Below are 23,926 nucleotides of genomic sequence, written 5' to 3' on the forward strand. Positions count from 1 at the left end.
TTTCTCTATATTTTTCCAAAGAAGAGACTAAGCACTAGTGAATAAAGCGAGATATTGACCCACGGTGTATTAGAAGTGTGGGAGCTGAGTGTAAGAGCAAAGACATGATAGACCGGGGACCACCCTCCCCGTCGCTGGGGAGACCCCAGCAGGAGGTGAGTGGTTGTCCATGTGGAAAGTTGTGGATAGGATTCATGCAGGCATAGACAAAATATTCTAGGCTCTCAGATATGATAGCTTTGGTATTTATCTGCTTCAGTCTGTCTAACAAATATTGTCCTTCTCTACACCTGTCTTTGTTGGCACTTTTGATTTTTACTTATATTGTGAAGAAGAGGTAAAAAGAACCTAAGGGGAAATTTGTGCTTTGCCTTCTTGTCTCACTTAGGATACAAACAGCCGGCGCTGGATAAGGGATCACACTTGAGAGCACTAGTTCTCAACACTGTGAACGTTAGGATCACTTTGGGGAAGAAGTGGGGATAGAGTGGGGGTTAAAACAAGTGATCCAGCCCCACTCCAGACCATCGGCATAAAAATACCAAACCAAAGCAAAACCCCACCCCTCCGAATCCTGAACCACAGTTCTAGAGACAGCTCCCTGTGGATGGAGATGTTCATGTTGAGGACAGATGGCGGCCAAGATACTGGAGAGGGGATTCTGACCTTAAAAATTTTTTCCAGTATCAGATTCTGTGATTTTACATAGAGTTATTATCATCAGAGCAATAAAATACGGCGTCTCTGGACCTTCACACAATCAAAGGGGAATTCTTAAGCTGAATTCTACTTTGCAATAGAATTTACTTTAACTGGACTTTCCCCCGTGACCATTAGATGACACAGGTGTATATAGCTGCCTTAGAGAGAATGCTGTTATTCTCATGAGGCGTTTGTTTTAAACATCCTGTTCTCAGGATGCCTGTGAAAGTGTCGAGTGCCCTTTATAGTGGCTGATACTTAGAAAACGAATCCTTATTTGCTATCAGAGTGATTACACATCATGTTTCTTGAAGTGTGAGAAATTGATTGTGCATTTCTCCTGATTAGGCAGCAGATGGATTTTTGTTTGTCGTAGGATGTGACCGAGGGAAGATCCTCTTTGTCTCGGAGTCTGTCTTCAAGATCCTCAACTACAGCCAGGTACTGCGCATGCCCCTGTTAGTGGTGAGCAGCCTCACAGCAGCCTACTTTTCAGAATAATTATGGTATTCAAGTCACATGTGAAATGTTTAGATTGTTCCCCCACCGAATCCTTCTTCCAGAAAATTCTTTACTTCTTAATAGAGAAATGAATTTAAACTTAGAAAAACCTTTTAATATGTTCCATGTTTCCCCTGTTGGAAGGCTTGACTCTCCTCTCAGCAGCAGCTTTATAACTTTCTCATTGCTGTCAACTAAATATCCCACCATCATAGGGTGGGGGTGGAAGGCAAGGGGCTATCGAGGAGGAAGAAAGGTAGGCTGATGATCCAATACCAGAGAGTAAGAAAACTGGGAATCCACCCAAACTGCATCTGCAGAGATGTGTCACCTATTAGCCTTATCGAACCTCAACTTCCTAAATAAGATAAACATTTCTGGAAGCTTCTAGAGCAGAGCTTTTCACCTGTTATGTCCCTAGAGCTTCTGTTCACTCACTCGCTGATTCATTTATTCAATCAACATGCTCGTGTTTGCGTGGAAATCTGGTAAGGCAGAAGAATTGAAGAATCAAAATAACGTCTATATGAATTAGAAGTGAGGTGACCTCGATGTTTCCAAAGTGTTTTGCTCTTTTTAGTCTTAGAGCAAAGTTGTGGGGAAGTTGTTATGATCTCTGCTGACAGAGTAGGCTGTTGAGGCGCATGGTGTGACCCAACTCACATAAGAACAGAGAGGCTTAATGGAGCTCGAGTCGGAGCCCACGCCCCGCAGTCCTCCTGCTGGGGTCTTACAGGAATGTGTGCACATCAGAAACAAGCAAAAAGGCATACCCACAGCTGAAAGGTTCTTGCCTTAGAGGAGCATGAACTATTTATATAATTGAGCCCTTTAGCCTCATGTGTTATCAAAACCAAACTCCTGATGCCTCATTCGCTGTCTCTATCCAGGCAGAGTGACTGGACAGGCATACAGGTGCACATGTGAAATATCTGACATTGTCACGCTTCAAAATGCAAAATAAAGGCAAAGCACCTGTTGGATAATTTATATTCCACATGCTGTTGACTTGGCATCTTTGACGTTTTACCCCCACAGAATGATCTGATTGGTCAGAGTCTGTTTGACTACCTGCATCCTAAAGACATCGCCAAAGTCAAGGAGCAGCTCTCCTCCTCGGACACCGCGCCGCGGGAGCGGCTCATAGATGCAAAAAGTGAGTGCGGGAGGCCGCCGCTGCTCCCCAGCCGCCATGCAGGCGCCGCAGCGCAGGGTGTGGGCCGTGGGCTGGGCCTCCGGGTCCTCCCTCTCTGCCCTTTAGCTGGGTCACAGGGGCTGTCTTTGGCTAAGTGGAATTATTTACATTCCTTTGTGTTTGTTTTGTTTTACATATAGAAGAAAAAACTCAACATTCAAATTCCTAGAGACGAAAAACAGCTTTGATTTGATTCTGTCTGATTTTTAGTCACTTTTTTTCAGAATCTAGAAATTCCCGGTTGTACACTCCTGAGTTTAAAGGGTTCACACCAGTTAGATATCTTCCCTCTGAAAAAATCACCACTCTTTATCTGAGTGCCACACGAACAGCCTCATGAAAGCAAGAAAACCTCAAGTGTAAATATGTTTCTTAGACCAAAGTGGTTCCTCGTTAGATTGGCTCCCCTCCTGGCTTCCTTCTTGCAGCACTGGAACCACCATTCACATTCCACCCCCAGCATCCTGCTCCTGCATCCCCTCCCTGTCTCCTGTGTGAGGCCCCAGTAGCACTCTTCTCCTAAAGGAGAAGTCCTGTGGGAGGCTGTGCACTCCAGCAGTTAAGAGTGTGGACTCTGAAGTCAGATTGCCAGGCTCATGTCTTAGCTCTGTCATTTACTAGCTGTGTGACCTTGAGCAAGTTACTTAATCTCTCTGTACCTCAGCTTCCTTATCTGCAAAATAGTACCTATTTCACTGGGTTGTTGTGCAGATTAAATATGTTAATCTACATAAAGCACATGGGACGGCTCCCAGCATATGGTATGCACAGTATCAGTGTTGGTATTCGCCTTGGCCCAGTGCATGGCCTACCTAGTTTCCTGCTTCCAAGCTCTCCATCTTAATCTCTGCAGGGAGATACCACAAAGGAATCTGCTTTAAAACATCCTCTTCATTAAGGCACTCCTCCTCTTCCTAAAAGTACAATGCAGACCTGGTACCTGGCCCTGGCAATTTTTTAGTGACTTGAGAATAAGATGGATGATGTTTGGTCCTTGCCTTTAAGGCTCCTACCGTATAGTCAGGGAGACAAGGGGACAGAATACGTGCAGCCATCGAAAAAGTACCAGGCATAGAGAACGGATGATTAATTCTCATGTGGGCGTGGGGACAGGCATCGCTGAATAGATGACAACTGAAGTGGGTTTGAAAAGATGAATTAATGTTTGCGAGGTGGTGAAGAGAGGAAAAGAGCAAAGGAAATGATTGGTGGATGGGTGCAGAGGTGTGGTGCCATGTGGCCTGCTTGGCGCTGCTGGAGCAAAATATGCAGGGGTGGGGGAGGGCTGGACCGTGAAGACCTTTCTTCCATGGGGACTCGGTGAAGGGCTCTGGTCTGGGCGGGGCAAGTGTGGGTTGGCGTTCTGGGGAAAACCACAGAGGTGGCCGTGTGGGAGGTAGGTTGAGAGGTGAGACCCAGGAGGAGCCCTGCAGCGGCCACTCCTCTCACGGTTGCTCCCGTGATGGGCGGGGGCACTTATTCCCCCTGGGCGAGATCTGTCGACCCGGCTTCTGCACTGACAGGTAGCCGGTGTTGCTATCAGGATCACAGTCCTGCTTCTCCTGCAGAGACTCCAGTTCAGCTGATCTAGAACAGCACAGTCCAGTGGAAACATAATGCAAACCACAAATATGAGCCATATATGGGACTTGCAATTTTCTGGTAGCCACTTTAAAAAAGTAAAATAAATGTAAAATTATTTTAATACTATGTTTAACATGCTAAATCCAACACGAGGGGTTTCTTTGGTACCACGTCTTTGAGATCCTGTGTGTATTCACACTACAGCACATCTCCAGTCAGGGTAGCCACACCTCAGGTGCTCAGTCGCTGCACGTAGCTGGTGGCTACCGCATTGGACAACACAGATCTGGACTGGGGTCCAGGAAGTCATATGCTGATAAATCATCCAGGGGATTCTGGCCACAGCCAAGTTTGAGAACTAATGGCAATCCTGCTTCCTCCTTTCCGTTCCAGCGTCCAAATCTTGCCCATCCTTCAAGTCCCAGCCCAAGTTCCTCCTCCTCTGGGAAGCACAGATTGTCTCCGCCATTTATTTGGCACTAATCCTACGTCACCTTGTGTTATCATCAGTCTTTTCGTGGTGGACTTCCATTTCCCCTTCTCAGCCGTGAGCTCCTGCGGGACAGGAACCCCCTGCTACATTTCCTTTTATCCCCCAGAGCTCCTAGTCCATTCGTCCGGGAGCTGCATTCTCCGTGATCTGTAAACACTTCCAGATTGACAATGGACCTATCCATACTGCATCTTTTAACGCCTAAACTGAGGAGAAATGTCATTCTCATGCCGTTGTTATAAAACAGCGAGGCAGGAAAGAAAAGGCTTTCTTCAAGGTCACACGCCCCCTGCTGGCAGACAACACTACCCTCAGTTTATCACATTTTGTGTATTGATTTGCAGCTGGACTTCCAGTTAAAACAGATATAACCCCTGGGCCATCTCGATTATGTTCTGGAGCACGACGTTCTTTCTTCTGTAGGATGAAGTGTAACAGGCCTTCAGTAAAGGTTGAAGACAAGGATTTCCCCTCCACCTGCTCAAAGAAAAAAGGTAACCCTTTAACAGTTCTTTAAAGTCCTGGTGCGGGCGAGCCTTGCCCTCTACACTGGAGCTCCCAGCAGGGTGTTGACTCCGTGGTTCCAAGCTGGTCAGAGCTGTGGGCCCCAGCATTGCGGCCAGGACCCCACTCTGCCCCCTACGGTGTAGGGCAGTTAGGGAGCAGAGGAGAGTTGGAAAGCCCTGATGTGTTGTCATGATGACAGATTCATGGGAAGGCTTCCTCTGTTTAGATTCTGCTTGTTTAATGTGGTTGAGAAAGAATACTCTCAGCCACGACCCTAACTGCCTCCCGAGCAGCCACCAGTCCACCAAAATCACTCTCGCTGAATTCACCAGTGAACTTCCTTTTGCTAAACGCAATGGACACTTCTCATTTGTTTTTCATCTTGAAGTATTCTCTTCCCTAGGATTCCCTGAAACCACATCCTTCTTGTCTCCCCTGTCCTCTGTCACTCCGGGCTCTCTTCCTGGTTCCTTTTGCTGGCTCCTCCTCTTCCGTCCTGGGCCTCCTTCTCTTCTCCATCTACACTCCATCCATAGTGATGTCATCTACTCCCTTAGCTTTTAGTGCCATTTATATGCCAGTAACTTCCAAGTTTATATTTCTAGCCCAGACTTCTCTTTTGAACTCCAGATCTGTGAATTGACTGCCTATTAAATCTACCTGCTTAGATAGCTCAAGGGCTTGTCAAACATGATCTATAGAAAAGGAACCCCCTGAGCTTCTCCTTGATGTAAACGGTGCCACTATTCATCTAGTTGTGCGTGCTAGAAACCTGGGAGGCACCCTCACCCTGTTCACCCCCCACCCTGATCCAGTCAGTTAGGAAGTGCTGCCACAGTGAATTCCTTCTGCGGAAGTTAGCTGCAATATGTTTATCTGTTTTCATGTTTACCCCTATCACTAGATCCAGGCTGCCCTCAGCTCCCACCACTTCTGGTGAAATAGGCTCCTCATACTTTCCATCCTTCCATGCAGCAGCCAGAATGATCTTTCTAAAAGCAAGTCTTTGTATCAGTTCCCTGTTTAAAACCCTTCAATGTTTCCCACTGCTCTTAAAGAAAAGTTCAAATTCCTTACCATGACCATGCAACCCCTACCCCTGCCACTACTCTGTACGTTTGAGCCTTGCTGACTTCCCTTCCCTCCAAGGCCTCTGTACACGGTGTCACCTCGGACTGGAATTCCACACCTCCCCCAGCTGCCTTTACCTGGCTCACTCCAGCTCATCCTTGCGTTGGGCATCAATGTCTGTCCCTCACTCCCTCAGGCTGCCTTATGTTGTCTTGTAGCACCCTGCAGGTTTTCTTTCTAGCACATTCTCACAGTTGCAGTTATGGAGTTATTTGTGTGGTTATTTGTTTAAAGTCTGTCTCCCTCATTAGACGGTAAACTCCACAAAGCCATGTCTGATTTGTTTTCTGCTGTTTCCCAGTAAGTAGCACAGACCCAATGCTTGGTAAACACTCCATAAGGAGTTGTTTATTATTGAAATCCACAGTGCTCCACACTTAATGTGTCCCAAAGTGAAATCTTTTCTTCCTCTCCTCTGAAACCTCCTCTGTATCCTCTCCCCTGAGTCAGTGAACTCTACCACCAACCACTCAATCCAAAAAGGTTGGAGTCATCTTCATTTTCTTTCTTTCATACCAAATATTTTGATATTCACACCAAATCCCAACAGCTCTATCTCAGAAATTTCTCCTGAGTCCTCTCCGGCCGCCTTCTCGTCCTCAGTGCGCTGCCCGAGCTCAGTCCTCATCATCTCTTGCTGTATTATTGTCCTTCTTCTGGTTCTCACTCTCTTCCAGTTCACCCGTCACTCTGCTCCTAGAGCATCCAGACCATGATTTGATTTTGCTGTTTCCCCACTTAAATACCTTTGGAAGCTCTCCATTTCTTATCTGAAAAAGACTAACGCATTTGTCAGGAGATAATCCAAGACCTCTGTAATCTGCCCCCAACCTGCCTTTCCAACTTGACCTCTGCCCTTCCTTTCCACTTCAACCCCATGGAGCTCTCTGCTGTTTCTCGTACAGGATATGCCTCTGTGCCTTTGCACATTCTAGTTCCTTAGACAGTGCTCATCCTTCTTGACTGACCTCCTACATTGTTTTTCTGGGCAGCCTTCCTTTCCCCAGGTAGATTTAAATACACCTTCCTTGGTTATGTAATGCCTTTGGTATAACCAGCTCTCCTAAGACATATGACACTGGATAATAATTATCTATTTTTCTGTCTTCCTCACTTCTGGAGAGTAAAGCTTTGTTTTTTATATTTTGACTCCCTACCTACATCCTATAGGCTGCCTTCATGCCCCAAAACCACACTGACACTAACCATGGACTTTACTTTCTAGCAGATCGAAAAAGCTTCTGCACAATCCACAGCACAGGCTATTTGAAAAGCTGGCCACCCACAAAGATGGGGCTGGATGAAGACAACGAACCAGACAATGAGGGGTGTAATCTCAGCTGCCTTGTTGCAATCGGACGACTGCATTCTCATGTGGTTCCACAGCCGGTGAACGGGGAAATCAGGGTGAAATCCATGGAATATGTCTCTCGACATGCGATAGATGGCAAATTTGTTTTTGTGGACCAGAGGTGAGAGTATGCACGTTGCCTTTGAACAATAATGGTAGAGGATTTTTAACCCTGTGGAAAGCAGAGAAGACTGAGCCGTCGGCAGGCTTTCCTAAGGCTAGAGAGAGAGAAGGAAGTGATGGGGATCTCTGCTAAAAAGTGAGACCCATAAGAATATCATTGTAAATACTGGGATTTTTCTCTGTGACATTCTTTGGCATATAGAGACAGTTAAGTGGGGTGGTTTGATGTCCATGGCTGAAAGAGAAATAGTAGGCATAGCATGCTATCTGAATGTACGGAATGTTCCAGACCATTACTGTGATTGGAATTCTGGAATGTAGGACTTGGGAAAGATAATCTAGTCCTGAGCTGTGCAATATAGTCATTCGCCATGTTAATCTCGTATGGCTATTCAAGTTTTAATTTAATCAAGTAAAATTTCAATTCCTCAGGCTTACCAGCCACATTTCAAGTACTCAGTAGCCACAGGTAGCTAATGGCACAGATATAGAATGTTTCCATCATTGCAGAAAGTTCTGTTGGACAACGCTGACCTAGTCTAATCCCGTTTTTTATGGATGAGGAACTGAGGCCCAGCCTGAAGACTGGCCTCCTCCAGGGTTCACAACTAAGTGGTGGTAGACCTGGGCTAGAACGCACATGTCCCAAGTTTCCCCTGCTCTCTGCTGCCTCCTTAAGAATATTCATAGGCTAAGAATTTTTCTGGCTGCTAGAAATAGTCACTAAAGGCTGGAGAAGGAGACAGCCACTTTTTAAGGTCCTTGTGGCCCCTGCTCCTGGAGCTTCTGGTGTTTGGTTATGCTGATAAAAAGTAGGCATTGAAACAGAAGTTTTGTACTGGGGTTTGGACTTCTGCCACATTTTTATCTAACTAATATAGTTACCATTTTTAAACCTCCTAAAATTTGATTTCTTGTGATAACAGCCCCTTTGAAAGGCTTCTTTGCTTTCTTTACCTCCATTTTTATAGCCTTGATTTAATTCAGTTGCTTAAAAAAAAAATTATCCTCATAGTAAGCCCTCTGAAAATCCACCCAGCGTTGAACTTGTTCTCATTGGCTGTAGGAGGGTTCATCCACGCAGAGATGCTATTAATTGTCTGAATGGCTTTCTCTTTTAAAAAAAATTCCTTCTAGGGCAACAGCTATTTTGGCATATTTACCACAAGAACTTCTAGGCACATCATGTTATGAATATTTTCACCAAGATGACATAGGACATCTTGCAGAATGTCACAGGCAAGGTAAGCTGGGCTGTACAAAAGGCTGAGTTTAAGGTGTCCCCCTGCTTCTAGACTAGTCCACATAACCTTCCAGAGAAGTCTGCCCTTAGCCATGTGGGAGTCAGCCAGCCCAAGAGTCTTGGGGCCAAAACAACTGTGAAGAGAGGAAGCTGATGCTCCCAGACCCTGTTTATCCCCTTACAGATAACCCATCCCTGACTGCCTAGGGTTTTCTAACATAGGCCTGGACGATTTATGGAAGGCATTTCTTGTTCAGAGGATTTACCTGGACCCTGGGAAGATTCACTATGGCCCAAACCGGTCTAATTCTCTTTTCCATAAAATCCTGCAGTGCCTCCTGTATTTTCCTCTTGACTAATAGCACAGCCACATATGTAGCCTCTTGAGAGAGAAACCAGCACTGACACCTTCCTTTACTTCATCGTCCACTAGATCCTGTTCATCCACTTCAGACATGCATTTCCAAAAAGGCTCCTTTTTGCCACCTCCCCTTCCATGACCCTGGTTCAGACCCTTGTGCCCATCTGATAATTGTAATAGATTCCCCCTGCTCCCTTCTGCCCCCAGTCCATCTTTCATCTTCCACAGTGACCCCATTTATGCTCCAATGGATCGAGCCTGGTAATGTCACATCCCTGCTTAAAACCTCCCACCTTTATACTCAAGCCCAAATGCCCATGACACGTGTTCAAGACCCTCCACCTCCTGGCCCTGACCCACCTCCACAGCCTCATCCCCCATGCCTGCCTGCCAGGCCCTGTGCTCCAGCCACACTGACCACCTCACTGTTCCCTGGGCCCAAGGCCCTGCCACTCCTCGGGCGCTACTTGGCTCTTCCCTCCCTCCTTGTGGCAAACTCGTATTCATCCTTAAGGCTCTGGTCACCTCCTCTGCATAGCTGCCTTTCATTCCTCTCCTAAGGGCAGAGGTCATATCCTGTCTCCTCTCCTATCTACAGTGCACAGTACATGAAAGGTGCTCATTACATGTTTATTAGATGAAAGGATGAGGTTTGAATAGGTGAGTGACCTCTCCAGATTCAGAGGTCCTAAAAATGCTGTACTGCCCCCAGGCTTTGTGATGGGGAGAGAACATGGGCCCTTTGGACAGTGCCTCTCATTTGTTGGTGTTCACTTCAGGCTGATTCCTGTTAGATGCCTATAATGCAGTTATTCCCTGGAGACTTCCTTTCATACACTCTGAAAAATAGTAGCAGATTCAAAAATGAGTTGAGAGGCTCTGATTCAGACCCTCAGAAACAACCTGTTCTCTGAAGTGCCAGCTCCCTTGGCTTCTTAAAGAGTGATGGCATTGGAGCCTGAGCACACTTAGGATTTGGTTAGTGTAATATACTGGTCTGAGGAAACAACAGTGTTCATGGTTTCTTTGCATTTTCAGTTTTACAGACGAGAGAAAAGATTACAACTAATTGCTATAAGTTTAAAATCAAAGATGGTTCTTTCATCACGCTACGGAGTCGATGGTTCAGTTTCATGAACCCTTGGACCAAGGAAGTAGAATACATTGTCTCAACCAACACTGTTGTTTTGTAAGTGTTTTTCCTATATCGAAAGCTCCCTTGCTTCAAAGAGAAATGCCTTGGGCTCCTTACCTGGGAAAAGGGGGTACAAGCAACAGCCAGTATCACATCCTCTAATACCGCGTTGCTAATATCGTATGAAGCCTAAAGATTGGCAGAAGCCAAAAGGGTTGTTAACAAAGGACAAGCGTCAATACTCATACCACGCAGACCCCTGGCTGTGGAATTGCTCCAGGAAACAGCACCATTTCCTTCCTGATAAAGCAGTCAACTTTTGAATTCTGCAGGCCCTGCACACTGGGCATCCGCTGGTACTGCTGGGGAGGGAAGGGTTGACTATCCATGAAAGCTGCCACCTGCTAGTTGAGCAGGGAAAGGAAAGACCTCCTCTTTGGCCAGGCCTGCTCCCACATCTGCTTCCCCATGATGTCCAAACCCCCACCTGTGGTTAGAGCTGAGCAAGGGGCCAGGGCTGGGTGCACTATAGGCTGGCAGGAGAGGAGGCCTTCTAGCAGTAGCAGTGGGCTGCTGCAGTCACCACCTCTGCTGGAACCGTGTCCCACGCAAACTAGGAAGGCCCAGGCAGGCAGTGAGGCCAAAGGCCGGGATGCTGTCCATCATGTTATCAAACAGCGAGGAGACCTGTTGAGCCACTCAGACACTTCATTTTCTGGCCTGTCCAGGTCCAGAGTGGACTCCGGACACCTTGGCCAAGGTGAAAGGTGCACAGTTCTGAGCAGGCCTGACTCACGTTTCCTTATTGCTGGGATGTTCACAGAGCCAACGTCCTGGAAGGCGGGGACCCAACCTTCCCGCAGCTCACAGCGTCCCCCCACAGCATGGACAGCATGCTGCCCTCTGGAGAAGGTAACTATGTACTGCCGGGGCTTTGGGGCTTGCCTCTGAGAAGCTGTTTGTGGCCAATATACCCTCCCCTCAAGTATTTGGGGTCCCCAGCCACCATATTATGTGGAACAAGGGAGGCCTTGAGGGGATGAGCACTAAGGACGCTGTCATCTCACTTTCACTGTTGAACCTGGAATACTGGGAACTCGTTTTTGCCTTTCCTGAGGCTGTCTGGACCCTCAAAGCCCTTGAAATAGCAAACTCTTTGCTCCCCTTGTGCCTTCCTTCCTGTGTGTTGCCCAGTGGCTGTGATGTGAAGTGCTCTTCGGCGACTGTCACTGGCTCCTATGGTGGGAGCAGGGTGTCTGTCAGCAGTGGGGTATATGCCATACCCAGCAGGGCTCCCTTCCTGGGTTCAGCCTTGGCCCCTGCTCTCTGCACTCAGCTCATCCTTCCCCGGGACCGCCTCTGCTTGCATGGCTTCAGTCCCCACCTCTATCCATCAATGACTCCTACATCCGGTCTTTCTCCTGAGCTCCAGATCTGTCTCTCCAACTGCCTTCTAAACAGAGCCCCCTGGAGTCCGAAAGGCACCTGACATTCAGCATATCCAAACTGATTCTCTGTACTCCCTCATCTGGTTGGTTAGCCAGAAACCTTGACTCCTGCCTGTCTCCCATTCTATGTAAACATGAAATCCTGTCCCTTCGCTCTCTCATCCCTCTCCATCACCACTGTTGCCACTTCACCCTCCTCATCTGTAGCCTGGATTATTGCAGGTAACTTCTTAACCCTCGTGTCCCTCTCCCCCTCCACCATAGTTCATTTTCTATGCAGTGGACTTTCTTAACCCAAATCTAGGTCAGTGCCTTTTCTGTGTAAAGTCCTCTGGTACTCCTCGTCCCCTTGTGGATGCTGTCCAAATCTGTCAGTATGGCATCTAGGGCCCCTCCTGATCTGATTGGTACCTGCCTCCAGTTTTCGCCTACCACTCCTTCATCGTCATCCATGCTGGGTTGTTGGAGTAGTCTCCCAAGTCTTGCTTTGCTTTCACTGCTCTTGCATATACTGGTTGCTGTGCCTGGAATGCGTTCTCCTCCTTACCTCGCTGCCAAGCTAATTTATACTCTCTCAAGACTCAGCTCAGAGTTAAACTCTTCCAGGAAGCTGTACCTGGCCCAGGATGGCCTAATGCTTACTTGTCAAACTTATCACACTTTGCTCCAGCCATTGTCCATCTTGTCTGTCTCCTCCTTAGACTGTGAGATCCTTGAGGGCAGGGATGCTGACGTATCTCTGTGACCCTGGCTCACAGCACAGTGGTATTCACTAAACGTAGGTTGAGTGCATCAGGGGAATTAGATGCTTCATGTCAACACTTCAGCCTCTGATCCTGGAAGGAAACTTGAGCCTTCTCCTGCTGGAATGCCTTTTCCTGACAAACTGTGGCTCTAATGTCCCTCAAGGCACAATCCTAAGGTTGAACTTCAAGTGGATCATGAGATGAACTGGTTTTAACACAATAGCGTTTCTTCCCGGCTTTCCCCTCTCCCACTCTCCAATTCCTTTGTTGTAGGTGGCCCAAAGAGGACTCACCCCACTGTTCCAGGGATTCCAGGGGGAACCAGGGCTGGGGCAGGAAAAATAGGTCGAATGATTGCTGAGGAAGTCATGGAAATCCACAGGCAAGTAACACCGTCCAGTTGCTCCCTTAAACCAGTAGTTCTTAACTCAGGATGTTTTGTAATGTCTGGAGACATTTTTGGTTGTGACAGCTGTGTGGGAGGTTGCTGCTAAACATCCAGTGGATAGAGACCAGGGATGCTGCTTGCTAAACATCCTACAGTACACAGGACAGCCTCCCTGCCCCCAATAAGGAACTTTCCAGTCCAAAATGTCAATAGTGCCAAGATTGAGAAATCCTGCTTTAAATAAAGAAGCTAAACCCAAACAGGCCCAAGCTAAAGGGAACTCTTTGGGAGGCTCAACTTTCTTATTACTTTGTCTCTCACTCAAGGAGCTTCCCAGTGAGGATGGATGAACACTAACATTACAGGACTGCGGGAGTGGAGCTGTGAACTGCCGGAGTGATCTGGGCCATAACAAAACATTAGCCTCTTTCAATCAAAAAGCTGCCTAGGGGAGACCAAACAAATCGGCTAAGTAATAGGAGCTTTCTTGAGTGGAATTTTTTTTCCATATGAAAGAAAAGAAGTGGAAGCAGTTTACATGGGTTTGAGTCCGCATCTCTGCTCGGCTGTCCTTAGGAGATTCACTTAACTTCTTGGTCTCTGTTGACTTAAGCATAAAAGAGAGGCAATAGCTATCTCCCAGGGATTGCTTTAAGATTGTGAGAGAACTCAGAAAACCTCCCAGAAGAGAAACTGACTTACAGTGAGTGTTTGAAAATTGTCAATTGAAGTCTTTAAGAGCAGTCATTGAGAGGGAAGCAGTTATTATAAGTCCATTTGAATTTGGGGAATGGAGAGAGTGGTAATCAATTCTTCAGGAATGCAAACTTGATGGAACATAATCATAGGAAAAGGAAAAAATTACTGCTATTCCCTGCTGGCACTGGATTGATTCTCTCAGAATTGGAGGCTGGCCTAGTGTTCCAGTTGGCCATAGAGGGGCTCTTATCCCAGTGGGAGCACAGCTCTGTTCCAACCCTACAGGAATGATGGATGTGGCTGCTTGAGTCTCCTTTAGGAAGGAGATGTGAAGGTAGTGTGTGCTAATCAGATGCTTATCAGCCACTACACACTCTATGCTTTGCTTGAGACCCTCCAAGAACAATACAAAGTCCTTGACCTCAAGGATCTTCTAGTCTTTAAGAAGCCTGTTTTCTTTAGGATAATACAAAAAAGGGAAAGTGCCTGGGCTGAAGCAAGCAAAGGAGGAAGGGTTTGAACTTGATCTTAGCTGAGGTTTGTGATGAAGGTGGGTGTTCCTTCTAGAAAAGACAGGCACATGCTGGAGTGGGCATGTAAGTGGCATATTCAGGGTCAAGAAGCCAGACTCCTAAGTGGGCAGCCTCCTTATAGGAAGGAGCCACAGAGTGATGGAAGATTGCTAAGAATCCTAAGGAGTCATGCTAAGCAGTTTAGTCTGGAAGAAAATTGTAATACCCCATTCATTGTAGGATGCTGAACAGGTGTCCAAAGTGGTATGTTAATAAGCATTGTGGAAGTTGGACTGGAATAGGAAGAGAGGAAGGTGAGCATACTTAATAACCCAGGAATGAGGCCCATTCTACAGTGATGATACTGTCCCAAAGAGAAATCAATAATAACAATTTAAGGACTAGATATTGATCAAATAAGTGATGATGAAAACGCAATTCCAAAGTGAGGAACCTAGGAAAATGGTAGTTTCATAGACATAAGTAGGGAAAGGTAGCAGACATTCAGCAATTTTTCAGTAAGCAGTTAGTAGCCATCTGTGTATGCTGACGGCATGGTCTCTAGCTGTATCCTGCCTTTGAGGAGCACATGATCCAGGGGAGAGAGAAAGCTTGTTCACTTACAAATCTACAGGACTAGGCAGTGAAGGCCAAGAGCCAAAAGACTGCTTGGCAGTGGAGGGGTCCTGGGTGACCCACAAATTGCATTCATCCATCTAGGAGCTAAAAGCCTGGTGGTCACACAGCTGCCACCACATTTTCCCTAAAACTCTAGCTTCAGTGCCAGGCCATGGCTTCCTTTCCTGAGGTCCTTTCACCTGACAGGAATTTATGTGGATTTATAGTTCTAAGTCTTTCCCTCTGTAAATTATGCCGAGAAATTCACCAGCTGAGAAGGGCCTGAACCCATTTTTCATCATCTGTTGCCTTAGAAGACGATGACTACTGCTACTGCAAGGCTACTTTCTAGGTGTGGCTGAGCCACCACAGCACCCTCCATTTCCTAAGAGTATTTACTAGCTAAACAGTATTTGTAGGAAAGAAGATAAATCATTTGTTATAGATTCTAGTTCCTGGTATCAAAGATGGAGGTTGACTTCTAAAGTTCCCTCCAACTCTGAGATCTGGATTCTGTGAAGAAATAAAACTTACTTGAAATTCACTAACCCAAAATCCAAACCCTAATCCAAGGGCTTTGTCATTGAGATGACCTGACTCCAGGGTCTGCATTCCTAGATCAGGTGCCTATGGGATAAATCCAGCTTATCACCTGATTTTTGTAAATAAAGTTTTATTGGAACATTGCTACACCCATTCATTTACATATTGTCTATGGCTGCTTTCAAGCTACAATAGCAAGGTTGAGTAGGTATGACAGAGACCACGTGGCCTACAGAGCCTAAAATAGTTACTATGACCCTTTACAGAAAGTTTGCCAATCCCTATTCTAGGTCATCATCCTTCTTCTCACCCTCACCCCTCAACAAAACACATGCACTCTACTGAAAAAAAGGAAAGGCAATGTACCTAACTCCTCTTTTCTCTGACAGGATAAGAGGGTCATCGCCTTCCAGCTGTGGCTCCAGTCCATTGAACATCACAAGTACACCTCCCCCTGATGCCTCTTCTCCAGGAGGCAAGAAGGTAAGGCTGATGACTCTCAGGCTAAGGCCCCTCTTAATCTAGAGAGCTTCTTGCCCGAGTTCTGAAATGTTGGGGGTGGCGGTATATAATTAGAATTGCGGTTGCTGAAACAAGTTGGACCCTTTTCCCTCCTGGAAGTAAATGCATCTGTGTGAGGCGAGGTACAAAGCACACCAGTCGAGCTAGGGAGGCTTGCTGGCATCCTTAGAGGATTTAATCCAAGAGTGTGGGGGAAGGCAGAAAGAGATGATTCTAAGGAATGGGGAGCTATCACTCTCTTGCAGTGAGGGAACAACTCAGGAGCTGTCAGGAGGGAAGGATTAGTGAGTACCTCACAGAGGAAACTATCTACTTCTCTGCCAGGAGTTTTTGAGGAAGAAAATATTAGTGTCGAGCGTAGGCACTGGAAACAATAATATCACCAGCAGTGCATTGGAAGGCAAGCCATGCTTTTGCAGCTGCAGAATACTTGGGAGTCTGCCGCTTGGGTTTATTGTGGTGTGGCAGCATTGGGTACAACTAGTTTCAGTTGTCAGCCCTCATGAAGAGCTGGCTAGAAGACTACGCTATAGATAGGCTTAGAAACCACTCATCTGTTTTCATCTTTGACAAAGAATTTACAAGTCTAGGCCCATGTTAATTTTAAGTCATAAATCTGTTTATAGTGCCTGATGTTAATACAGCTTAGGATGACCCAAAGGCCAGCATCTTTGGACATAAAGTCTTCCTTCCCCTATCTCCCAAAATATACAGAGGGAAGGAATATTAGTAATTTACATAGATGGGACTCCTAGGGCACAAACTATCAAAAGCAGGAGATGGGTTTTCGAAACTGGGCTCCTGAGAGGCTCAGGTGAACCAGGAGCTGCAGCACTCCAGGTGGAATGGGGTTGGGGCAGAGGGTGAGGAGGGTAAGGTCAGGACTCCTGCTTCTACCAGGCAGCTTTACTTCTATTTTATATATGAATCTTCTGTAAAAGGTTCTATTTGAAAAAAGGTTTTGCCCCCCCACTCTCCCTAAAAAGATTTTAAAGTCAATAAATTAATGGGTAAGAGCATGGTCAAAGTAAGATAGACCTGGGGTTTGAAGCCTGGTTTTGCCATGTGCTATGTGATCCTGTACAATTTTTAAGCCCTAGTTTTCTTTATAATGGGGCTAATATAGATTGGGACAGCTAGCATCTTTGTACATGAAGATCTGTTATGAGACAATATATGTGAAAGTGTCTGGCCTTTGATAGTGACTCAGAAAATAGCACTGATGGATGAATTTGGGGCTAGTCACACGCCCATGCCACCCTGGCTTGCAGGCTGTGCTCTTAGCTCTGTTCTCCTGTTATACCCCTAGGTCTTTCCTCCATATTGGATCCACCATCTCCTTAGGGTGGCCTCCCCTTCTCTGCTTCTCAATTAACTTTCAGGCACATGGCTTCCTGGTGTTACCAAAAATCCCATCACAGTCACATGTTGCTTAGCGACAGGGACACATTTTGAGAAATGCATCATTAGGTGATTTCATTGTTGTGCAAACATCATAGAGTGTACTTACCCAAACTTGGATGGCATAGCCTACTACACACCGAGGCTCTGAGGTACTAATCTTATGGGACCGCCATCGTATATGCAGTCTGTCACTGATCGAAACTTTGTTATGTGGCACACGACTGTACTGTTTTGAAAGGTTATCACTCCAGTATGGCGCTTAAACATTACTCAGGGAGCTTTCATATACATTCTCTCATCTTATCCTCACAAATTTATAGGTGACAAAATCCAGGTCCCAGATGTTAAATGATTAGCTCAGCATTTGTTAATAAGTATGGCCCCAAACTAAATTTAGGTCTCTTGACTTCTGATTCTTTTCATACCAACTGCTAGAGATCTAAAAGTGTACTCTGCATCTTAAAGCCCCAAGTATTTTTGAGGCATTTATTAAAAATGTTTCCTTTTCTTTGGGCTTATAAAAATGGGTCTGGGAGAAGAAATTCTGAACGTATTCTCTTATGAATCCTCAGCAGCAGGACTTATAAGACCTAAACAAGATGGAGTTAAAAATGACAGCAGCATTAAATGGTGTACCAAAGTCACAGGAGTAAAGGTAGCCCCATGCTTCTAACCCTTCCAGTCACCTTCAAATTTGGCAGGTCCAAAAATATGAGCCATTTAGCTTGCCGGTTGTTTCAGTCAGAATCAAGCTAAAAAGGGGAGACTAAGTGAGTCTGGACATCCAGAGGCACTAAGGCAGATTCAGATAAAGCAGCAGTTCCTTAGATGTCATCTGTAGTCTTTGAGGGGTGCCCCAAGATCCTTTTAGGCGTCTGCAAGGTCAAAACTATTTTCATAATAATGCTAAATCATTATTTTTATCACAGTGTTGATACATGAACTGATTGTGCAAAAACAATTTTGGGTAAAACTGCTGGTGCTTTTGCAAAAATCAGGGCAGTGGTGGGGCCGGCCCTGTGGCCAAGTGGCTAAAGTTTCATGCACTCTGCTTCAGTGGCCCAGGTTCGAGGGTTTCGATCCCAGGCACAGACCTACACCACTCATCAAGCTATGCTATGGTGGTGACCCAAATACAAAATAGAGGAAGACTGGCACAGATGTTAGCTCAGGGATAATCTTTCTCAAGCAAAAGAAAGAGGAAGATTAGCAACAGATGTCAGCTCAGGGCAAATATTCCTCAGGGAAAAACAAACAAAAAAAATAGGGCAGTGGCACCAGACTGTGCTAGTAGTCATTATATTCTTCACTGCCATATACTCACAGTAAAAAAATAATGAAAAATGTTAAAGCCAGTTTCATTTAAAAATGTCCATAATGAAGCAATAAAAATAATTACTTTTGTAAAATCCTTGAATAAATCTTAATACTCAGTGTATGCATAAAACACTTGTGCTGCATACTGAAGTATGATGGTTTCCTCAAGGAAAAGCACTTGTGCAATAGTTTAAGTTATAAGCTGAACCCTTAACTGCTTTTTTCATAGGACACCAGTTTTACAGTTGCAAACTATGGTTATTCTGACTTGGGTATTTAGCACACATTTTCTTGAAAATGAATGAAGTGAACCTGTTACTTCAAGGAAAACAACTGACAATATTTGTTGCCTATGATTAAATTTTAGCTTTCAAGCAAAAAGTAGAATTTTTGGAAAACTTGTAACTGCTACTTTGCACTTAACAGCTTCCCAAAACTTAAAAGATATTTCCGATGATGTAGGTAATATTAACAATGATGATGTTTTGATGTTGTACAATGAAATGTGTCAACATTTGGAAGATCTGCATAACTCAGTAACTAAATGACCAATTTAAGATATTTCAAAGTCAAGCAAAGGTATACGATCCATCCCAAGTGCCAAGATATACCAAAGAATTTTAACATGATAGAGCAGAAAAATTTCATTGCTATGATTTCAGATTCCACACTGCAACTGATTTTTAAGAAACTTCCACTTGTTGAGTTTTGATGTAATATCAAAGAAAAGTACCACAATTATTTGAAAAGGCTATTAAAATACACCACCCTTTTCCAACTACATATCTATGGGAGGCCAGATTTCCTTCATATACTTCAACCAAACAGCATATCTAAACAGAATGAATGGAGAAGGAAATATGAGAATGTGGTTAAATTCTATTAAACCAGACATTCGATTTGCAAAAAATGTAAAACAGTGACACTTTGCACTAATTTTTTGTTGTTGTTTTGGAAAATGGTTATTTTTCATTAAAATGCTATTCATGTTAACATGTAATAAGTTTATTATATTTTAAATTTATTTTGAACTTCAAATATAGTAAATATTGATAAATAGAGCCTTCATAAACAAAAGTTCTTTGGAGTACTCAATCTTTAAAGAGTGTAAAGGGGTCCCTAGACCAAAAAGTTGAACTGTGGAGATGAAGTCGTAATGCCATCTACTGGCAAGGCCTGAAATCACTGCGTCTCCTGAAATCCCAGCAGCTACCAAACTGTTCCTCACCTACATCCAAATGCTCCTCAGAGATGCTTTTCTAAATGAGACCGAGCCAGGGGAAGGAAGCTGTGGGGAGAGACAGAACTCGAGTTCTGCTACTGAGGAGTGGTAATTATACTTCTCGGTGGCCTACCTTAGGAACTTAGCCCACTGGTTCCTGAAGTCAGCACCTGTAGTATAACTGGCCATGAGAGATTTACTTCTAGTGATTTGTTGTTCACTTGTGACTCGTCAGCTGTGTCTCTTCGCAGTTTAACGACTCCTTATTCTACAGCAACATCGGTTGCTCTCGGGAGGTTTATTCCCTTACGGGGGACCTGCCCAGGTGAGCTCACTGAAGTTTAGTCCTTGGCCTTAAAGAAACATGTGAGCAGCACAAACCAAGGCAACTGGAATGCTCTAGGGATTTTATTCAGCCTTTAAATTGCCTGTGTGGGCTGAATCAAATGCAGAGAAAAGAACAGTTTTGGGGAGAGGTTTTTTTTCCCTTCCTGTGACCATTCCTAACAGTTTCTTGTTTGTAATCACGCAAGAAGAAACTGAAGCCATTTGAAGCTTTTTTCCCCCCACCTTCCTCTTCAACATGCTTTATTTCTTGGTGACATTGCATATGCTGATTGAAACTGTGGGTGATGTGAAAACTTCGCTTTTGTTTGTAGATTTTAAATGGAGGGACTCCAGACATTCCTTCCAGTGGCTTACCACCAGGGCAGGCTCAGGAGAACCCAGGCTATCCGTATTCTGATAGTTCTTCTATTCTTGGTAAGTGGCATTATTATTCATTGCCATTGCAGTAAGTGTGCAAAACATCTGGCATAAAGTCAGTTTTAAGAACTGAATGTACAAAATAAGCTGGTTTTAGATAAATTTGATAATAAAATAAAGGTTTAAAATTTGTCCACTTCACTGTTGAGTTTAATGGTTGAGTTCGGGGCGAGGTCGGGGTGGGGGGTCCAAGTTTGTCCCTGAACTCAAGAAGAGACTACAGCAGCCTAGACACAGGCTTTCTCCCACCATGTGGGACATAATCTCTTCAGAGGGAGAGGTGATGAAGGTTCAGAGAGAAAGCCTAGAAGGGTGATCAATAAGCATTTCAGAGGGTATTAAAAGTCATTAAGTGATGAAGAGTTTGCTTCTCCCATCCCACTCATCTTTTTCTCTACTTGTCTTTCTAGATCTTTTTTTCCTATTTTTACCTTCCTATTTGTCTTTCCTTCTGTAACTTCCTCCTTGTAACTGGTTATATTAGAATATTAAAATGAGGTCAATTCAAATGCTTTTAATCTTTATTGAATTTTAAGCACTTTGTTTCTAAAAAGTTGGTTCTTCCCTCTGAAAACGCCAAAGTTAAAAAAAAAAACGGCAATGCAGCCCAAAAAGCAGCCTCTCTTGCTCTTCTCACCCTACTGTTAAGTATAACTTTCTTATTAAAAGTGTGCTTAGGAATTGCTTACTACAGTTAAACATGCTTTGGTATTATCACTGACCAGTCTTTATCTCTTCCATAGGTGAGAACCCTCACATAGGCATAGACATGATAGACAACGATCAAGGCTCAAGTAGTCCCAGTAATGATGAAGCAGCAATGGCTGTCATAATGAGCCTCTTGGAAGCAGATGCTGGGCTGGGTGGCCCTGTTGACTTTAGCGACTTGCCATGGCCGCTGTAAACACTACATGTTGCTTTAGCAACAGCTACAGTATCAAAGTGCATTACTGGTGGAGTTTTACAGTCTGTGAAGCTTACTGGATAAGGAGAGAACAGCTTTTATGTACTGTCTTCATAAAAGCCATCTCAGAGCCATTGATACAAGTCAATCTTACTATGTGTAACTTCAGACAAAGTGGAACTAAGCCTGCTCCAGTGTTTCCTCATCATTGATTATTGGGCTAGCTGTGGATAGCTTGCATTAATTGTATATTTTGGATTCTGTTTGTGTTGAATTTTTTAATCATTGTGCACAGAAGCATCATTGGTAGCTTTTATATGCAAATGGTCATTTCAGATGTATGGTGTTTTTACACTACAAAGAAGTCCCCCATGTGGATATTTCTTATACTAATTGTATCATAAAGCCGTTTATTCTTCCTTGTAAGAATCCTTTACTATAAATATGGGTTAAAGTATAATGTATTAGACAGTTAAAATATTTTTAATAAATGTTTCCCTTGTTCTATATATAATGTTCACATTTCAAATAATTAGGAAAACATCCTACATGCTGCAGAGCTGGATCATCAATCTCCCACAGTGGGTGTTTAGGGATGAGCCATGCCAGTGACATTTACAGTGCCTTTCTGGTCTTCCTAACGGTTCTGGGACTTACAGAATTTCCCCTTGTTACCAGCTTAGCTGTACTGTTAAGACAGTTACTCTCTAAATTGTTGCAGTTTTAATTTATGTGAGAACAAAGATGTTACTGCTTAAACACATTTCAAATCCTATGAAATTACAAATTCAAGATTAGATGTAAAAAACTGGCTTCTCTTCTACAACTCCTCTGTACTACTACTCACAGTTGTATGGCATCAAACATTAAGTGACCCCAGACCCAAAGCATCTAAATACTTCTGATTCCTTTTTGAATTGGGCCACAGAATATTTTTAAAAAAGAGCATTTGCATGAATAGTTTGCTAAGCAGAGCAACACAGTATAATGAAGAAAGCACTGAACTAATGCTAGAAATTGGCTCGGAAACTTAAGCTTACTATATGACCGAGTAAAGGAATTTCACTTTTCGTAGCAGACTGGACTAGAAAATGTTCTCTTTTCAGCTCTAACATTGTTTTGGATTTATAGTATATTTTATAATTAGTAGGAAACCTAGTGCCTCAACACACATATACCGAATTGGAGTTCCTTGAGCTACTATTTGGTTTCTAGTTATATTGACACTAACAAGACAGGAAATCTGCTAATTATGAAACTAAAAATCTGGTCAAGGTGGTTATAAAGTTGATCAGAAACATTAAAACAATGGAATTTTATTTTGATGAAAAACTCGAGTTTACAATCATTTAGTAAATGAAGAGCAAACACTTCATTTTCCTATCCCATAACTCTTAAGAAAAAAATCATTAGTAAATAAATATCTGTGAACAGATTAAGGGTAAGGCAGACTGGATAATAAACCCCTCCAATGCTCACACTCCCTGCAGGTGACTCACTCTAAAAGGGTGAAAGTGGCGCTGGAGATAACTGATAAAATAGGGGTTTTGAATCTCATTCTAATCGTTCAAATAAACCCAATGATAAATACTCATTTTTTGCTCATCATGGGCAGCAAACTATACACATTTTACTGAAGGAATACTTTGATAGAAGCACTTAATTTAAGTTATTTTGTGCATCACACAACTATAAAAATGGCTTGAACAGTTCCATTTAACCACCATTTATAAAGTGCAACTATATAATATTCTGCATTTTATCTGGGGCGTGACAAATATCAATCCCGACTGAAAGTACCCCAGCTGCCAATTTCCACCACTTCTGAAAAGATCTAGATATGTGAAAAAGGACTGTCCCCCATACAAAGAACCAATTTCACAAACCTACTGGTAAACAAATACATTTATATAACTGGAACCTCAGGATGCTAGAGTTGTACTCATTTAAAAAACCATTCAGCTACCTTTGGTCTTTAAAAAAGCCTACACTGCAATATCCTAAACATTGTTATGTGCATCTCACAATGAAGAGAGTGGCTTTGCAGTGCAGAATGAGGAGAGTGCAACGTCACTGTGAAGAGTAGCATGCTATGGTTTCAAGGAACATCAGCATCACAGCATTGGATTCTGTGCATCAGGATCGAGGTCATTGTTGCCAGAAGGGGGATGGATAGGGAGAATATCCAGCTCATCTACTTGCGGAGTTGGGTGCATGACTACCAGCTGGTCCTGGGGAATGTCTGCGGCAGCTGCTGCAAGGTTGGTGATAGATTTACTCTTTACACACTGAAAGTCTACATGCCGACTCTTTCCTTCTTCCTTCTCCCAGGACATTCGAATAAAGGGTCTTTGGACATAGTTATAAATCACTTCTGGGCGGCCCCCAGGCCTTTTCTTTACTTTTTCTTTGTAGGTAGGATAACCTGGAGGAGAGAAAGATTTTAAAAACTGAGGATACACATGCACACATGTGCACACACACAGTCCCCCACACTTCTCACTCAATTTAG

The 23,926-nt window shown here is 44.1% G+C and overlaps 2 protein-coding genes across 31 annotated transcripts in view; one reads left to right on the forward strand and one right to left on the reverse strand.

Annotated features, from left to right (window-relative positions):
* BMAL1 (basic helix-loop-helix ARNT like 1) overlaps positions 1–23,319 on the forward strand; it is a 104,607-nt gene extending 81,288 nt beyond the window's left edge. For 17 of the 24 annotated variants that reach the window (XM_044752940.2, XM_044752929.2, XM_070491158.1 and 14 more), the window contains 11 exons: positions 1,051–1,143; positions 2,242–2,359; positions 4,820–4,969; positions 7,339–7,585; positions 8,725–8,831; positions 10,230–10,380; positions 11,150–11,238; positions 12,794–12,902; positions 15,670–15,763; positions 20,405–20,507; positions 21,254–23,319. In XM_044752940.2, the coding sequence (XP_044608875.1) occupies positions 1,051–1,143; positions 2,242–2,359; positions 4,820–4,969; positions 7,339–7,585; positions 8,725–8,831; positions 10,230–10,380; positions 11,150–11,238; positions 12,794–12,902; positions 15,670–15,763; positions 20,405–20,507; positions 21,254–21,414 (1,422 nt within the window). In that variant the 3' untranslated portion in view covers positions 21,415–23,319. The remainder of the gene's footprint in view (positions 1–1,050; positions 1,144–2,241; positions 2,360–4,819; positions 4,970–7,338; positions 7,586–8,724; positions 8,832–10,229; positions 10,381–11,149; positions 11,239–12,793; positions 12,903–15,669; positions 15,764–20,404; positions 20,508–21,253) is intronic. The other 7 variants (XM_044752941.2, XM_070491160.1, XM_070491159.1 and 4 more) reach the window with 2 other exon arrangements.
* A 3-nt stretch (positions 23,320–23,322) lies between these two features.
* Positions 23,323–23,926, reverse strand: part of BTBD10 (BTB domain containing 10) — a 70,115-nt gene continuing 69,511 nt past the window's right edge. For all 7 annotated transcript variants that reach the window (XM_014844145.3, XM_014844147.3, XM_070491164.1 and 4 more), the window contains one exon: positions 23,323–23,839. In XM_014844145.3, coding sequence (XP_014699631.1) covers positions 23,529–23,839 — 311 coding nt within the window. In that variant the 3' untranslated portion in view covers positions 23,323–23,528. The remainder of the gene's footprint in view (positions 23,840–23,926) is intronic.

Source organism: Equus asinus, chromosome 20 (assembly GCF_041296235.1).
Source record: "Equus asinus isolate D_3611 breed Donkey chromosome 20, EquAss-T2T_v2, whole genome shotgun sequence".
Lineage (NCBI taxonomy): Eukaryota > Metazoa > Chordata > Mammalia > Perissodactyla > Equidae > Equus > Equus asinus.